The following is an 18951-nucleotide window of genomic DNA, read 5'->3' on the forward strand; positions in this document are numbered from 1 at the left end:
TGTTGAGTTCCTCTCTGTCAAATTCTTTTCCCAAACCAGTGAGGTGATTCACAATGTGGGTGAATCTTTTCTGCACACCAGCAATGCTCTCCTCGGGTTGCATTCTGAACAGCTCATATTCTTGGATGAGTGCATGTTTCCTTGACCTTTTCACATCTTCAGTACCCTCATGAGTCACTTCTAATACTTCCTACATCTCCTTAGCTGACTTACATTGGGATATCCTGAAGAACTCATCCATTGTCAATGCAGAGGTTATGATGTTCTTGGCCACAAGATCATGTTGAGCCTTCCTCCTTTCGGTCTCATTCCATTCTGATCTTGGCTTTTCCACTTGTTCATCCTTGACAACCTGTATTGGCACATAAGGTCCATTGACCACAGCTTCCCAAATTAATGCATCAATGGATTCCATGAAAATTCTCATTCTAACTTTCCAAAATGCATAATTCATTCCATTGAACATAGGTGGTCTATTAACAGCAGAACCCTCAACAAAACGCACATTAAACTCAGACATTATTACAAACAAACTTGATTAAAATACAAGTCCTAGCTCTTGATACCAATTGTTGGGTTTAATAGTGCCAAAGTTCAAGAGGGGGGGGGGGGGGTGAATTGACCTTTTAAAACTTTCTCGCAGAAACAATGTTTAACCCAGTTTTACAGAAAATAAATCGATTTATGTGAAAATGAACAGATTTATTTCAGCACTGTTTTTGTTTGAAAAGCTTTTAATTCAGCAAGGTTAATCACAAGATTATGCAGTGAGAATTTCCAGCAGCACACACACAACTATCAGATTAGAAAAACAGTGAAATACCAAAACAACAAGTTTCAATTTCAAGCAAGTGATTAAGGTTCAATTGATAGCATGCTAACTAATTGAGTGACCTTTGCAAACAACCTGTTCCAGTGGCTTTTAACAGACTATGAGTGTTCTTCTTGATGTCAAGCAATTTTCCAGAAATTAAGAACAATGAATCACAGAACAGCAAGCTTCAACTTTAAGCAATTTGTTTAAGGTTCAATTGATAGCATTGACAGTTTCTTAAGCAGCCTATCACAGTCAGTCTGTTCCAATGGTTTTTAGCAGATTATATATGTTCTTATCAGATTCAAACACCTTTTTCAGAAATCAAGAACGGTATGCACAGTGCCCAGAAAGAACAGATTTATTTTCAATTGAACAGATTTATTTCTTTGCTGTTTTATCAATTATGCATAAACGAAATTGCAGAGAGTGAGGGAGAATGAACACAAGCAATTATACTGGTTCACTCAACCTGAGCTACATCCAGTCTTCACCAACAACAGGTGGAAATCACTAACACACAGTACAACCAAGTACAATTCCCACTGTTCTTGAAACCTACAAGAACTTAGGTACTCTTGCTGAAAAAAACCTATTTCAGCATACACACACACCCACTCTTCAAGAACACCTATCAAGAAGAGCGATCAACCAAACTATTACAAGAAAGAGATGTGAAACGACTACACCTGATTGAGGATACACAGATCTGCCTTAAACCAGTAGGCAAGATTGCTAGAACAGTAGCTGCACCTCACACCAAGCTTTTGAACCAAACCAAGAACAAGCACTTTGTGATTTTCAAAATATTTTAAGAACAAATGCTAATCCTTGTAAACACTTAACTCTCTGCTGTCAAAACTTGTTTTTTGCAAGTGTATGAATTGTTTGAATTGTTGTTAAACTCAGAAAACAAGTTTGCATTTTATAGAAAGCCAGCTTATAACAGAATTTTGAAAAACAGTTAAAGCTGTTATAAAATGAACAGATTGAAAATAAAATGAACTGATTTATTTTCAAAAGCAGTTAGAGAATTTGTTAAGTGAGGAGACTTAGTCAACCATTCTGGTGCTGAGATAAAACTGAAAAACGTTTAAGCTTGACATGGCACCAGAGACAAAAAAGAATCTATTCATTTACAGATGAACAGATTTATTTTTCAAAACGAAAACAGAGAAAGTTTAACTATTTGAAACTCAGTCGTTTTGAAAAGAAGAAGACTTAGTCAAAATACCTGATGCACAAAATCTAATTTTTACAAGATTTTAGCCAAGGCATCAGTGAAAAAATGAATCTGTTTATTTAGAAAAGAACAAATTTATTTTTATGCAGTAAACGTGTTTTTGTGTAAAACATGTGAAAAGCAGTTTAAGAAAACTTATGCTTGTTCTTATCACATGGCCAGTGGTTATGAGGTGAGTTACTTAGCAAAAAGCCACTCTTAGACAACCTCTAAGCACTAACTAAGACACACTTAAAGCAAAGCAAGAAATACATGAAAAGTACATAAAAGTCTTCATCAAACACAACATATAGGTCTTCATCAAACACAATCTTGAAGGGGCAGCAACCATCTTCAACAAAATATACCATTATCACGTCATTTATAACATGGATATTCATCTTCATCTATGGTAGTTGAATGTGTAATTTTTTTAGGATGAAATTTAGAACATATACATTCTTTCATGCAAGGTGAGTTGAATTTACTAGTTTCATAAGGACCATGTATCATGTAGTTGGTAATAGCCTTTGACATGTTTGGCTACAGATCTGAATAAGGTGTTTCAGTAGAGATTATTATATCAATGTCTCTTGCATTTTGCAGTTTGTTTTTGCCATCCAATATAACAATATATGAGCATGTGGTAGTCCCCTCTTTGAAAATTCAATGGTGTAAATTTCTAATATAATAAAAGAGAATTAGTACAATAATTGACATTTTTAATATTGTTACTTTCTTTTTTGAAAGATAATAAAAAATCATAACCTCCTGTAATTTTTCCAAAAAAGTTATTCTTCCTAAAATCTGTCATCATTTGATCCAATTTCATTTTGAGCACCCTACTGACAATATAAGATCTATATGAAGCTATTAAAAATTTTTGACAAAAAAATCACGGATTTCACTCCAATTCACATTACATGTAATAATTATAATCAAATTTAGATATTTAAATCTCTTACAGATAACCATATAATTTTGGCAATTGTTGAACATCTACCTCATACCACTAGTAAATAAAGTATGTAAAACTACACATCTACCAATTAAAGAATGATCAATCTCTTCTCTATTAACTACTTCTTGAAAGCCATTAAGAATTTCATAATGAATTAATTTCTTATTTTCTCTTATGAAACATAATCGTTGTGCTTAAATCATGTGTAACAATCAACCAGAAAATGTTGGAAGAACCTACTACATTATACTATGTTACCGAACTCAACAATTATTTTTTAATTCTAAATGCAATAAATTTTCTTAAAGAAATGTGAATTCTTTTTCTACACTGCAAGAAAGTCATGAAATAGAAACCAATTTTAGAGACAAAAAATAATTAGTTGCTATAGTGACTAAATTAGAGACTATTTTAGAGACTAAAAATTTATTTGGTTTCTAAATTAGTTTCTATTATTGTTAAATAGTTTCTAAATTGGTATCTAATTAGCTACCAAGGTTTTAACTACCAATTATTTAGATTCTAAATTTGGTAGCAAAAACCTTGGTAGCTAATTAAATACTAATTTAGAAACCATTTAACAATAATAGAAACTAATTTAGAAACCAAAAGTTTTTTTAGTTTCTAAAATGGTTTCTAATTTAGTCACTATAACAACTAATTATTTTTGGTCTCTAAAATTAGTTTCTATTTCATGATTTTCTTGTAGTGCTACTTTCACCACAATTGTGGCATTCTTTTATTGGAATATCCTCTTAATAACTATTTTCTCCATATAAAAACATCAAAAGATATTGCACAGGAACAAAAACATTTGTGTGTTTCGCGCAGTCTTGTCAATTCACCATAAAAAAAATCACAATTATGTCTCTTTTTACATCTATGTTACCAAAATCACCAACTAATAAAGTTGCCATCTTATCTAATGAAGATATATTATATACCTTAAAATCTTTGAACCGATTTCTAAGTGTAAAATCTTATTTTACATCATCGATATAACAAATCTCTAGCTCTTCTAAATGATTTAGCAAAAATATTATATTTATTGATCATATTTACGAAATCAACAAACGAATGATTTCTCAAATATAAATAGTTCCAAATTTGATTTTTTTTTATAAAAAACTTTCATGTTAGGCATCACTATGCTACTTGACATCTCAGCTAGCCTGACACCTCAAATAACAACAGTCATTTGTCATCACATGAAAAAGGTATAATTAAAAAAAGAAAAATAAAGAAAATACAAAAATATAGGGGGACTAGACCAAAACTCATATGTTAATAAAAACGATACATAGGTAAACTATACCTATTAATAAAGAATTCTAAGAACATACTAGATGGAAGCCTATTATACTAATGAAAGGATTCTCTATGAATAAATTCTAAATTAGCCAACTTATCAGCACACGCATTCCCTTCACGGAAAATATGAGTAACCCTAAACCTGATTTTTCCACAGTAATTAAGATAAGTATTCCGTCGATTACGAAGCATCCAAGGAACATATGTCCTAGCAGTAAACACAACACAAATCAAGGCAGAGTCACATTCCAGCCAGACATTAGTAAGTTCCAACTTTTGAGCTTCCTACAAAGCATATATAACTCCATAAAATTCAGTAACCAAACAGTCTGAACGTCAAGAAATGCAGAGAAAGCTCCAATAAACTCCCCTATACTCCCACAGAAAATACCTCCACAAGTGGCAAGACCTGGATAATCCCTAACAACCCCATCAGTGTTAATTTTAACCCAACATGGTGAAGGAAACTCCTATCTAACAAGAAGAGGACGAAGAACTTTACCAGTACGAGTATTAATACCAAAAAACTTAATCAAACTGAAATTCATCATATCATTCTTCATTGAAGCTTTAGACGACTTTCTCATTAGACAAATCTTTAATAACTGAAATAGCCATAGAAACCTCAAATGTTATCCTGAAAACGAGCATAATTCCTCATACTCCATAACATCCAAATAGAAAAAGTTATTACAACAAGCTTAATCAATTTAATCAAAGGACTACCATCACTTTTAATAAAAGAAAGAAGATCATCCTTATTAGAGAAATGAGAATAGGAAAAATCTGCGAAACACAACTCCAAATATACAAAGCATTAGGGCATTCAAAAAACAAATGATGAATAGATTCCTCATGCTTTTCACAAAGCGTAAACATAGAAAAAATATGGAGACCTTTATTTTGAATATGTTGATTTGTAGGAAGCCGCCCATGAAAAACTTTCCAAAGGACAAGAGTTTTGAAAGGTGGGATATGTGAAAACCAAATAAATTTACCTCAACCACAGGGAACTCCTGGTTCCAAGAAAAAAGTCTTAGCCGATTTAAGAGTGAAACGGACCAGACTCATCTAGAATCCAATTAAGAACATCCTTATCCGTCCTAACCATTATATGACTAAAAAGATGACGCATCTGCTGTAAAGACAACAAAATATTTCAATCAGGACCTGTCCAAAACTGAGAAACTGTATCCGGAATGCTAATACCATCAGATAACCCTGCAATATGTGCTAAAGGAGTAGTAGAACACCATTTATCATTCCATAAATTAATAAAAGAACATGTACCAACAGTCCAAGAAGTATAATCAATTATAGTAGAATAAAACTGCTTAATTCCAAGCCAAAGAGATGAGGATCTATAAACCATTTTAAACTCGTATTTTGATTTAAGAACCCTGGCTTTCAAATGCAAAGACCAAGACCTGTTGCTATAAGCAAAGTTCCAAGCAAGCTTAAGAAGATATGCATTATTTTTGTTGATCAAGAGTGATCAAAGGCTTTAAAGAATCCAAATCCAAATGTTTGATGCAAGGCTGGAGTTGCTGTTGTGTTTAGGATAGGATCTGGGTAGTTTATTTGTGTAATCCACTCTTTGTTGAATCTAAAGCTAATGTGTTTTAAAACCTTTTTGAATTTAAAAGTTCTTTTCAAACTAAGTGAAAAACAACCTGTTGTTTTGTCGAAACAACCGATTGTTTTGCTCTTAGGTGTTTTTGAAAGGTTGAAAAATGTTTTGGTTAGTTGACTTGCTGTCAAACCAAAACAATCAATTGTTTCGTGATTTCAATCGATTGTTTCTTTGAAAATCTTGACAAAATTTTGTTTTGTTAGTTGAGTGTGCTTTAAATGATTTTCAACTGAATACGCTCCTCTATTAAATGCTTTGACCAATCTTTGAAAGCTATAAATAGTTTGTTTATGTTTTATAACAAACAAGAAAAACAGATTTGAGTTTTTCAGTTGTGAAAAATTGCTTTCAAGTTTTAAACATTCACAAAAGCTTTGGGTTTTCTCAAGAGAGAGTGGAATAGGATTACATCTGTATTGATTTCAGATTGTTCTGTAAACAAGTGTAATTCGTTCTGAATACTTTGTAAATTCTGGTGTTGTTGCCAAGGAGTGTTGTGTGCTCTTGAGGTTGTCAACATCAACATTCTTGGTGTTATTTAAACTCATTTAAATTCAGTTGTTATTGCTTTGCTGGTATAAACAACTGATTGTTTCGAAGAAACAACCGATTGTTTTTCCGGTGCTTTGTTGTTTTGTGTTTTATATCTTGGCTAACTGAATTTCTGATTGAGTTTCATATAAAGGATTTTGTTCTAGCTGAAATTTTTTTCAAAAACCCCCTTTAAACAATTCACCCCCCCCTCTTGTTTAAGGCCATATATTCTAACAATCTTCACGGTGAAGGTTAATAATCTTCAAACCTCCATTCTCAAAGGGAGAACAAATTGTATCCCAATTAACAGTAGTTATGCCTTTCTTCAGAATATCTCCAGTCCATATAAAATTTCGACACCACTGCTCAACTTGCTTAAAAAGAGAAACAGGCCATTTATACAAATTAAAGTTATATGCTAGAATTCCTGTAATCACCGTATTGACTAACTGAATTCGACCCATCATGCTAAGAGATTTACCTTTCCAAGATGCTAGCTTTAATTTGACTTTATCCGCCAAAGGTTGCAGAAAACGACTCTTTGGAGCACCAACAAAGATAAACACTCCTAAATAATTGAAAGACAAACAACCATGGCTACAAGAAAGAATACATTGAATTTTGGTGACAAATCTTGCAGAATTATCCATGGTGAAAAAACTACTCTTAGAATTGTTAACATATTGATCCGAGAAATCACCATATGTTTTAAGAAAAGTACTCAAATTTCTAAGAGACTTATTATCCGCCCTACAGAAAACAAAAATGTCATCCGCATACAATACATGGGAGGGAGTGAGAAAACCTTGTGGACCAGCCATATGTAGAATCTTCTTATCATTCACAAGCTTAGAAAGACCTCTACTGAGAACTTCCTTTGCAAGACGAAAAAGTAGAGGAGACAAAGGATCACCTTGTCTAACCCCTCTACTACAAGGAAAAAAACCCACCAAACTGCCATTTATTCTGATAGAAAGCATAGCAGACCGGAGAATAGTACTAATCCAACCGACAAACAAGGGGTGAAAACCAAATCGTGTCAAAACTAATAATAAAAACTTCCAACTCAGAGTATCAAAGGCTTTATGAATATCAACTTTGTATGCCACATTACCTCCTCAAACCTTTTAGAGAGCTTGTTAATAGCCTCTGAAGCAATGCCAATACAATCATGAATCTGTCTCCCCTGCACAAACCCATACTGATTAAGAGAAATTATTCTGTCAGCCACAAGGGCAAGCCGATCTGCCAAAATCTTGGAAATAATCTTAAACTTAAAATTAGCAACGACTATTGGTTTGTAATCTTGGATGGATTCAGCACCCTGAAACTTAGGAATAAGAGATACCATATTACTATTCATTCTAGGGAGAACCCAATTTTGCTTAAAAACTGTTGGACAACATTGCAAACATTTGTCTCAATAATATCCCAACAAGAATGACAGAAAACACCACCAAAACCATCAGGACCAGAAGCACTATTACCATTAAGGTTAAAAACAACATTCTTGATTTCCTAAATATCAGAACATTTCATCAACATCATATTCTCCTCAGGAAACCAGATTAGGAATATAAGTACCAATAAATCTTCCATATTACCTGTATCCTGATCATGAGAAATAGACTCAGCATAAAGAGTTTTATAAAACTCCAAAATATGTTCCTCAATGATTTTAGGATCTTCAATAACCACATTATCAATCTGTAAATGATGAATCCCACCAGAATTATTTCGCCTTTTAACCACTACATGGAAAAAAGCAGTATTTTTATCCCCATCTTTAAACCAAAGCATCTTAGCTATTTCTTTCCATAACAAATATTGACAGTGAAGAGCATGATCAAGCTCCTCCTTAGCTATCTTTTCTTGACAGAGAATCCCATTAATATCAGACATACTAGCAGTCTCTAAATTTTGTTGAATACCAAGGAGGAGACCCTGCTTAAGAATAACTACATTGTGAACATTACCAAAAGAGTTTTTATTCCAATCACCAAGCTCAATTTTCAACCTTTTTAACTTATGTAGCAAAATAAACATAGGACACCCAACAACCTTATTATTCCAAGAGTCATGAATAAGCTTCAGACATGAACTGTCCTGAAGCCACATAGAAAAGAAATGAAAATTGTTAACCTTCTTCAAAGAATTACTGGCAAGACTAGCAAGAATAGGGGAATGGTCAGAACAATTCCTAACAAGAACCTAATAAGAACATGAATCTCATTCATCCAGACATACTCCGTTCCATAAAGCCCTATCCAGTCTTTTATGAATTTTATGTAGCCTCTCTTCTTCCATTACACCAAGTATAACCAGATCCAGTAAAAGGCATACAAGCAAGATCATTAGTAATAATCCAATCAAGGAAATCATTACAAGAAACTTGATTAGGAGCCACCCCCTCTTTGCATTCCTCCGTTGATAGCACAACATTAAAATCTCCCAAAATACACAAAGTCCCTATGAAGTAACTAAGATCCCTCCACAAAAACCGTTTAGCCAAGTATGTGTTAGCACCATAAACACCTGCAAAGCTAAAATATTTATCATGCAAATGGCAAGATATAGAAATAAACTGATCATTTACCGAGAAATTTTGAACTAGATTAGGGACCGATAAACACCAAAGCTTTGCAGACTTATTAACAGATTTGAAAAGGACTTCAAAAGCATCAGTGTATGGCACCATTGGTTCAGCAAGAAAACCCATAAGGGGTTAATGTATTTTAAGTAAACTAAGCAACATCTCCACAATTTTGTGGTTTACTAGTCCTCTAATGTTCCAGAAAAAAGAAGAGACCTTCATTTTGACGTTATGGTGAGAACTGTCTTAGCAGTTTTTTTGGCTTTACCAGTCCCCTTAGGTGGTCTCCCAAGTTTTCTTTTAGTACGAACTATCTCCTCCCTAGTATCACTGCCATCCTCCTCCATCTCATTAGGATCAGCCCAAATTTTGACCTAATATGATTTTCAACAGTGATATGGTCAGAATTAAACTCAACAATGGCAGTAGACGTACCAATATAAGGATCACCTCCCACATCTAAAGTTTCCAAACCCTCGAGAGAGGAAAAATGATTTTGAAGGACCAACGACGGGGATGTACAGTCACAATTGCAGACATGTGATGACCATCCATAGAAGTAGTGAATGGTGATGTAGAAACTACAGGTGAAGTAGCCCTCTGAAGAGATGGATCCCCCACAGGAGGTGAGACCTCCACATGAAGATCCTCAATATGAGCATGAAACTCTGAGCCCTTGCCTTGCATAACAACAAGTAGCATTCCTTGTTATGGAAAATTCGAAGTATGAGCGGATAACCCTTTCCTGGATTCGTAATCCGAAGCATCCTCAAGAAAAGGCATATCAGCAAAATCATCCTCTAGTCCTCCTGGTTTATCAGAAGCAAGGTGACCCAAGGGTGACCCTGCATTAGCCTCGTCAGGAACAACAAAGTTTGAATTATCTGTGGGGCCTTCCACGAGCTTCGGCTACAGATCTTTCTTTCGATATTCTTGACGTTGTTTAGGAGCCACAGTCCTCCCCTTATCCGGTTCATCAGAAACTATCTTCTGAGAAGATTTTTGTTGAGGCCCAGGAAGACGACCCTGATCATGTATGACCCGACATTGAGCAAGCTCATGCCCTATCATCTTACAATGAGAGAAAAAAGAAGGTAATCATTCATATTCCACGCCAACTACAAAAGTGTAGTCTGAACGTTCAACCAAGAGGTGATCGGGAAGAAGGGACAACATATCAATATCCACCAACACTCTAGCAAACATACCCCTCTTCTTTCTCATAGTATTCTCATCCAAAGACAAAGGAGTACCAAGACCTTTGATGATGGAAAAAATCGTCCTTGATCTCCAATACTCCAAAGGCGACCTATATAGTCGAACCCAGGCCTGAGTTTTGGTACTCTTCATAGTAGCTGGAACAAAGTCTTTTGTCCAGACAAACAGTCTCAAGAAACCCGAAGATAACTTCAAGGAACCCATCCTGATGGCCCATCGCATCTCTTCTAAGGAAGCGAACTCAAACTCATAGAAACCCTTCCCGAGAGGAATTGCTTTCCACGGACCAAGAGCATTTCATACCAGCTGCAATTTTTTAGTTAAATTCAGGTGTGTAAGGAGTTTATCCCCCTTAGAAAGAATAACTCGACCAAGAAGATGGGTCTTGCAATCCTCAAGTCTAGCCAAGTAATCTGCCTCATCTATCCGGACCACAATCATGTCTCCCTTAATACAAGGAGTGGGTAATTCGAACAAAGGAATATCACATGTAGTTCCCAAAGCCTGAGCAAAAGTTTTCCTTTCGCCAGGCTAATCATATACCGTCTTCGCAGGAGATATTTCACAATCCTTCAAACACGTCCATGGGAGAAGAAAACCCTTAGAACCCTCCGCCATTCCAAAAGTCACTACTCACCACACCACCCCCGCACAACAATACCACCACAACACCAAATCTTGAGTTTACCACAAATTTTGATAAAAGTCTTGAGTTTACCACAAATTTTGATAAAAGTCTGGAGTTTACCACAAATTTTGATAAAAATCTTGACTTTACCAAAAATTTTGATAAAAATCTTGACTTTACCACAAATTTTGATAAAAATCCTGACTTTACAAAAAATTATGATAAAAATCTTGACTTTACCGCAAATTTTGATAAAAATCTTGACTTTACCGCAATTTTTTATAAAAATCTTGACTTTACCACAAATTAGAAGTGGCTACAAGAAAAAGGTGAAAACTTTTTGTGTGTAATAGAAGTTCCACGAAGAAACACCTTTATAAAGAAAAAGATTTAAAGAAAGAATACACTTTGTACGCAGACATAGAGAGTCATCGCGCTACCACCAGCGTCCTGGCAGACTATCGCGCCGTCGCAGACCAACATCCACGACCCCTGCGTCACCACCGTCCACCACCAAGTTGGAGAATGAACAACCACTCACACAAACCCTAACCACTCCAAATTCCTTTGGAAGAGAAAGAATAGAGAAAAAATATATGTTTCAAAAAACTTCAATCCAATCTTACTTTCTTCTAAATTGGATTGAAAAGAACAAATTTATTGCAAAACAAAAATTTTAAATAGAAAAAAAAACACGTACCCAAAATGATGAATTTTATTAGTTATCTAATTTTTCGTATCATAATTATTCATTTTATTAAGAATATAAAGAAGTGTAGTGTTTCTATATAATTATATTAATAATACATAAATAAAACTGAGGTCCATAAAATTATATTTATATTTAAAACATATAGCCACTAGTTTTGTATTTTATTAAGGAGGAATGAAGTAGCATGAACTTTCATGTTCTGTCTGTTCTATGTAAAATATATGATTATATTGACACAACTGTAGTAGCATTTATCTATTATCTAAAACGGCGGTTTTTCCTACTTCAAAACCTCTAGTGGTGTATGAGAATGAGCCACGTGGCTAAAATTGGTCAACACGTGTCAAGTGGCAAAGGCCTGTCGGTTATGTCACAACACGTGTCTCCAGTTTGGATATGCCACAGCCATGCAAAGGTGGCAAAACACAGTTTCATGTTCTTCTTTATAAAGCATTCTTATTATAAACCTTTGTCATGAACATTCCTCACCGAGTACACTAGAAGAAGTTACCTATTCAATCTACCTATTCAATTCAATCTACCTATTCAATCATGGATCCAAGAGCAGTTCAAACTCAGGGGCACAACTCCGGTCAACACCACCATAATCCTCAAAATGTTGGGTCACGAGGTACAAATTTCACTTTTTTGGAAGTTGGAAGTTTGATTTGATCAACCTTTGTTAGCTTCCTCTGGTGGGCACGTACATGTTAATTTCCTTATTGTAATTTGTTTGGTTTTTGCTTTAAATTTTTTATGCAGTGGCGCATGGGGATGAACACAACCAGCATGAGAAGAAGACGGTTATGAAGAAGGTAAAAGAGAAGGCCAAGAAAATTAAGGACACTATCACAAAGCATGGCCATCATGACCATGAACCTGGCCACGAGTATCGCTATGAAGATCAACATATTCCTGATGATCATGACTTGGATGAAGAAGATGACGAAGATGTATACCCAGAAGTCCATGGAGCACCGAGTAAGTTCTTTTTCTAGCACATTTGAATTTATCACTGTAACTAAACTCTCTCATCTCAGGTAGTTTATATACCTGTTGGACAAGTTTATTTAGTACGAACAAGTTTTAAGATTACTTGTCTATTTTCTTTTAAGATAAGATCTGGCAATTTAGTATTTTTGAAGAAAATTGAATGAAGAAAAAAATGATTCCTTGGGTTGACAATAATTCAGATGATTGTTCTGCAGTTTACGACAGTGCAGGTGTTAGAGGTGTTGGGACAAGTGGTGTTAATTTGGGTGGTATAGCAGTTAAGGGAGGAGAACCTCATCATGAGCCAAGAGTGATGGTTGTTTCTCCAACTACTGGAGTTAATCAAAGCAGAGCTAGTGACCCAACTAGGACATTTGTTGCGGTAGAGAAAGCAGTGCATGCTAAGGTCAATTTGGAGAGACCAATTCACTTGGAGGAAGATCCTCACGCTCCACGAAGTGCACATCAAGCATATGCTCCAGCAAATTATGAAACCAAAGTCAAAGATCCAAGTGGGCTAGGTAAGTTGAACAAAGTTGCTGTGATCTGTTAGACGCATGAGGATTCATTGATGTGTATACATAATAGCGGGTTAAATTCTCAAAGTTGTAGATGGTGTTATACACAGGTTCTATAACACATTGTGGACCAATATTTAACATGAACTATATTTGTGTGCCATGAGATTTAGCATCTTCACATGCCTTGATTTGATTCTAATCTATTGTCATGCCGTTTTTGTAATGTTTTGTATGGCTAACAGGTGGAGCAGAAATTGACGTTACCCCAGTTGAGAAATCTTTCTCCATGTTGACTATTCTTTATGAGCCAAACCAAGAACCAAACCTCTTTCCAACTGTTCCTGAAACTCACCACCACCCTTCTGCTGGAAGCCACTCCCAATTTACACCAGAGCTGTCTACTGCAACTATGCCAGAACTTTCTGGTGAAGTTAAAACCCAATACCCCAAAAGACATGACCAGTTTGCGCCAGAGTTGTCCACACCAACCAAAACTCACTACCCTGAAGCCAAAATCCATGACCAATACTTGCCACAACAATCAAGTGCAACAAAAAATCAATACCCTTCATCTAGAAGCCATGATCAGTTTACAGCAGTGTCATCTACTGGACCTAATATTCAGTCTACCAAATTCCATGAACAACACTTTCCACAACATTCCAGTGCTACAAAAACTCAACAACCTTCATCAGGGAGCCATGATCAGTTTACACCAGTGTCATCTACTGGACCTAATATTCAGCACCCTTCTACCAAATTCCATGACCAACACTTGCCGCAGCAATCCAGTGCTACAAAACCTCAATACCCTTCATCCGGAACCCATGATCAGTTTACACCAGTGTCATCTACTGGACCTAATATTCAGTACCCTTCCACCTTCCATGACCAACACTTGCCGCAGCAATCCAGTGCTACAAAACCTCAATTCCCTTCATCCGGAACCCATGATCAGTTTACACCAGTGTCATCTACTGGACCTAATATTCAGCACCCTTCCACCTTCCATGACCAACACTTACCACAACAATTCAGTTCTACAAAACCTCAATTCCCCTCATCCGGAACCCATGATCAGTTTACACCAGTGTCATCTACTGGACCTAATATTCAGCACCCTTCTACTAAAATCCATGACCAACACTTACCACAACAATTCAGTGCTACAAAATCTCAATACCCTTCATCTGGAAACCATGATCAGTTTACACCAGTTTCATCTACTGGACCTAATATTCAGCACCCTTTGACCAAAATCCATGACCAACACTTGCCTCAACAATCCAGTGCTACAAAAACTCAGTACCCTTCATCTGGAACTCATGATCTGTTTACACCAGTGTCATCTACTGAACCTAATTTTCAGCACCCTTCTACCAAAATCCATGGCCAACACTTGCCTCACCAGTCTACTGCAACAAAAACTCAATCCCCTCCATCCAGAAGCACTGATCGGTTCGCATCAGAGTTATCTACTGAACCCACACTTCGGCCCCCTTATACCAAAATCCATGACCAACACTTGCCACAGCAATCTAATGAAACAAGACATCAGTACCCTTCAACAGGAAGACATGTTCAGTTTACACCAGAGTTATCTACCGAACCTAAAGTTCAGTCCCATTACACCAAAACCCATGATGAATACCCTTCATCTGTAAACCAGGATCAGTACCATTCTACCACGAACCATGACCGACACTTGCCACAACAATCTAGTCCAAGTGCAACAAATACTCAATATCCTTCATCTAGAAGCCACGATCATTTTCTACCTGAATTTTCAACTGAAACCAGAACCCCACAAGCCTACAACACCACACACATGGAGGAATCCCAATACGGATCAAGGGAGAAACCATCAAATGAGAGCAGTTACACAGATAAAATCTCATCAGCAACCGCTTCAATAGCTGATACAGCCATCACTGCTAAAAATAATGTAGCTTCAAAGCTTGGATATGGCGACAGAAATGAGAGCGAAGCAACTCGAGCAAAGAAGCAAGAAGAGAACATAAGCAACGAAGAACCATCAACAGTCTCTTTAGCTACAGCCGTAATGGCTGATAAAGCCGTCGCGGCCAAAAACACTGTAGCTTCCAAACTCGGATATGGTGCTGACACCGAAACAACTCAAACAAAGCATCAGCAACAGAACACAAGCAGTGAAAAACCGTCTACAATCTCATCAGCAACCTCTACAATAGCCGATAAAGCTGTCGCTGCCAAAAATACAGTAGCTTCAAAGCTCGGATATGGTCCTGAAGCAACTCATCAGGAAGAAGAAAAACCATCAACAATCTCTTCAGCAACATCTGCAATAGCTGATAAAGCTGCCAGTGCCAAAAATACCGTAGCTTCAAAGCTTGGATATGGTGCTGAAACAACTCATCAAGAAGAAAAACCATCAACAATCTCTTCAGCAACCTCTGCAATAGCTGATAAAGCTGCCAGTGCCAAAAATACCGTAGCTTCAAAGCTCGGATATGGTCCTGAAACAACTCATCGGGAAGAAGAAAAACCTTCCGTAATCTCTTCGGCAACCTCTGCAATAGCTGATACAGCTGTCTCAGCCAAAAATACCGTAGCTTCCAAGCTCGGTTATGACACTGAAACAACTCAAGCAAAGCATCACGAAGAAAAACCATCAACAATCTCTGCAGCAACCTCTGCAATATCTGATAAAGCTGCCTCAGCCAAAAATGCAGTAGCTTCAAAGCTTGGATACGGTGCCAACACAGAAACAACACAAACAAAGAATTACCAAGAAAATCCAAGCAATCAACAGCAATCAACAATCTCTTCAGCAACCTCTGCAGTAGCTGATAAAGCTATCTCGGCCAAAAACACCGTAGCTTCCAAGCTCGGGTTCGGTGACACAACAACAGCACATGAAGAGAGGAGAAGAGAGCATGCTGCTGCACCAACTGAATATGGAAAGAGTGTTGCTCAGTCTCTGACTGAAAACCTAGGTCCATACGGAAACGTTGGAGGAGTGGGAAGTGGTGTGAAGTCCAACGTTGCTGGTGAAGAATATGCTAGTGTGGGTGTGGAACAAGACAAGGGTGTTTCTATGAAGGACTATTTGGCAGACAAGCTGAGGCCAACCCCTGAAGACAGTGCTCTCTCTGAAGTGATATCAGAGACTTTGCATAGGAAGGAGCCAGTGAAGTTTACTGAGGAAGGAAACAAGGGTGGTAAAAAGGTGATTTCTGATGCAGTGCATGAGAGAGAGGATGAGGCTGAGAGAAGAGTAGACCAACAGATACCATTATGGAAGGTAACAGAATCAGAGGAAGTGAAAAGAAGGTTAGGAAGTGAAGATATAGAGACTGAGAGAAGGTACCAAGAGATGTATGTGAAGACTCCAGGGACAGGGGTGGTTGATAAGCTTAAGGGAATGGTTGGATCATGGATTACCAATCCAATGGAGAACCAGTCCTCACAAGGTAATGAGTTCTAGTATTTGTTTTCATGAGGTATCTCTGCAACATGATTTCCTATTATTTTTTCCATTTTACACACATTATCTAATTGTTTCAATCTTGGTTTTATCTCGTAAGACATTGTAGTAGTTTCAGACCTTTTATCTAAGATGATTTTGTTTTTACACTGAGCATACTTGTTTCTGCAAGTGCCACTGTGATGCTGAATATTCGGTTTTCTTGTGGTTGCATGTGAAGAAGATTCCTCTACTACGAATTATGGGACAGAAGTGGAACACCTTAACCAAGGTGGAGGTGAAAGAAGGCTACAGGATTCATCTAATTGAAGAATCGGTTTAAGGAATCTTTGCTTTTGATGCAAATTTGTCTAGATTTTTCTTATTGGTGTTTGTCTACTACCTGTGTAATGTGTTTGGTTCTTTCTAAGAACTCTGATGTTTGAGTCACTAATAATTTATTTTCATGTTTCTTTATAATGTATACAATACTTTTGGGTCTGTAATGTTATATCATTTCAGTGTGTTACTTTGTTATAAAAATATTGGGTTATTATATTTTGAGAACCTTGCATCTTACCTCCATAATAAATATTAATACTTTTAATAAAAAAATTAAAAAATATTATTTAGGGTGGAGTATGTCCAATAAACATTTTTGAAAAATATTTTATGTAATAAAATTTCGTTCTTTAAACATTATTTAGACATTCCAAATACGAGGCTAATGCTAAAGAATTTGACTTTTTTATATGTTTTAATAAGATTTCAAATGTGGCTAATACATAAATTATGAAATGTACGCTTTCAATACAGTATATTAAAAATTGTACGCTTTATCCATGTATATCTCTTATGTCTAAAGAGTATATGAAACGTATAAAAGCAAGTGGTTTTTGAAATTAATTAATATAAATGTATGACTAAATACAAGTACAGTTTTTTTAAATTAAATATTATTTAAATTATACTTTTTAAATCTTAATTTTAATCCTGATACAGCATATCGATTTAATCTTTTTTAAATTAAAATGGAATTATAATATTATTTGAATTTTTAAAATTTAAACAGTCTTAACTTTTTTCTCATATAATATAAAAAAATATTTATGTATATTGCTCTCAAGCTTATATTGAGTTTTAATGGAAAATGATTCATTGTCTAGTCAATGTTAACTTGTTCATAAATATAATGTTCGTATTGATTATGTTATTTGGCTAATAATTAAAATATTGGTAATAATAGACACTTTATAAAATTAAAAATACTTATTTTTTAACTTAACCACATATATTTGTCTACTTTTACAAAGCTCATGTTAGGTATTATTCGGCATTTGGCAGACTAACACACCTATACACCTAACAACAATCAGTATTATAAGAAAAAAATTAAATTACAAGAAAAAAAAATTAAATTACAAGAAAAAAAATTAAATCTCTAAAAAAATTAGACCAAAAAATTTTTATTATATCAATAAAATGATTTTCTTATAAAGAATTTTAAGAATAAATATTTCTTTATAAAAAAAATTAAAAATAGATTTATAAAGAGTTTTAAGAATAAATAATTTATAAAAAATTTAAAAATAGATGAAAATTTATTATATCTATAAAATGATTTAATAATTTTCTTATAAAAATTTTTAAGAAAAAATTAGATGAAAATTTATTATATTAATAAAATAATTTTAATAAAATATTCTCTAAAATATAAGAAAAATAGCTTTGTTGTTTCTTTATATTTTTATTTTTATAAATAAGTAAACGCTTATGTAATAATTTCAAACTTATATAAAAAATAAAATACAATACAAATACAAATAAATATATTCGTATTATGAGTGTAAGTTTTATTTAGATTGAATTATATCAGTTTCCGAACTTCTATTAAATTCAATACTCTATTTGATTTTTTTTTAAATTTTCTGCTTAATATATAAGAAAAAAAATTTAAATAAGAGTGATATAATAAATTTATAAATAAAAAATAAAAATCACATGTATAAGTTTAATGAGAATTAATATATATCTTAACAATATAAAGAAGTCGATTTTAATAATACCATTCCTTTATTTATATATATATATATATATATATATATATATGAGTTATATATAAGAGTTGGTGCCTGTTATTATCTTCTGTTATTATTTTATAAACTCTTGGAGCTTTGTTATTTTTTTATATTTTTATTTTTATAAATAAGTAAACGCTTCTGCAATAATTTCCAAGTTATATAAAAAATAAAATACAAATACAAATAAATATATTCGTATTATGAGTGTAGGTTTTATTTAGATTGAATTATATCAGTTTCCGAACTTCTATTAAATTCAATACTCTATTTTTTTATTTTATTTTT

The 18951-nt window shown here is 34.7% G+C and overlaps 1 protein-coding gene across 4 annotated transcripts; it reads left to right on the top strand.

Annotated features, from left to right (window-relative positions):
- Positions 1–12094: 12094 nt before the first annotated feature.
- LOC137837644 (uncharacterized) lies at positions 12095–17152 on the top strand. Of its 4 annotated transcripts, none has more exons than XM_068646714.1 (5): positions 12095–12257; positions 12389–12607; positions 12820–13140; positions 13383–16592; positions 16827–17152. In XM_068646714.1, the coding sequence occupies exons 1-5, from the start codon at positions 12179–12181 to the stop codon at positions 16913–16915; spliced, it is 3918 nt and encodes a 1305-aa protein (XP_068502815.1). In that variant the 5' UTR covers positions 12095–12178; the 3' UTR covers positions 16916–17152. The 4 variants fall into 4 exon arrangements, with proteins under 4 accessions (XP_068502815.1, XP_068502816.1, XP_068502817.1 ...); XM_068646715.1 differs by having other exon boundaries at positions 16830–17152; XM_068646716.1 differs by having other exon boundaries at positions 12835–13140.
- Positions 17153–18951: the final 1799 nt, after the last annotated feature.

This window comes from Phaseolus vulgaris, chromosome 4 (assembly GCF_000499845.2).
Source record: "Phaseolus vulgaris cultivar G19833 chromosome 4, P. vulgaris v2.0, whole genome shotgun sequence".
Lineage (NCBI taxonomy): Eukaryota > Viridiplantae > Streptophyta > Magnoliopsida > Fabales > Fabaceae > Phaseolus > Phaseolus vulgaris.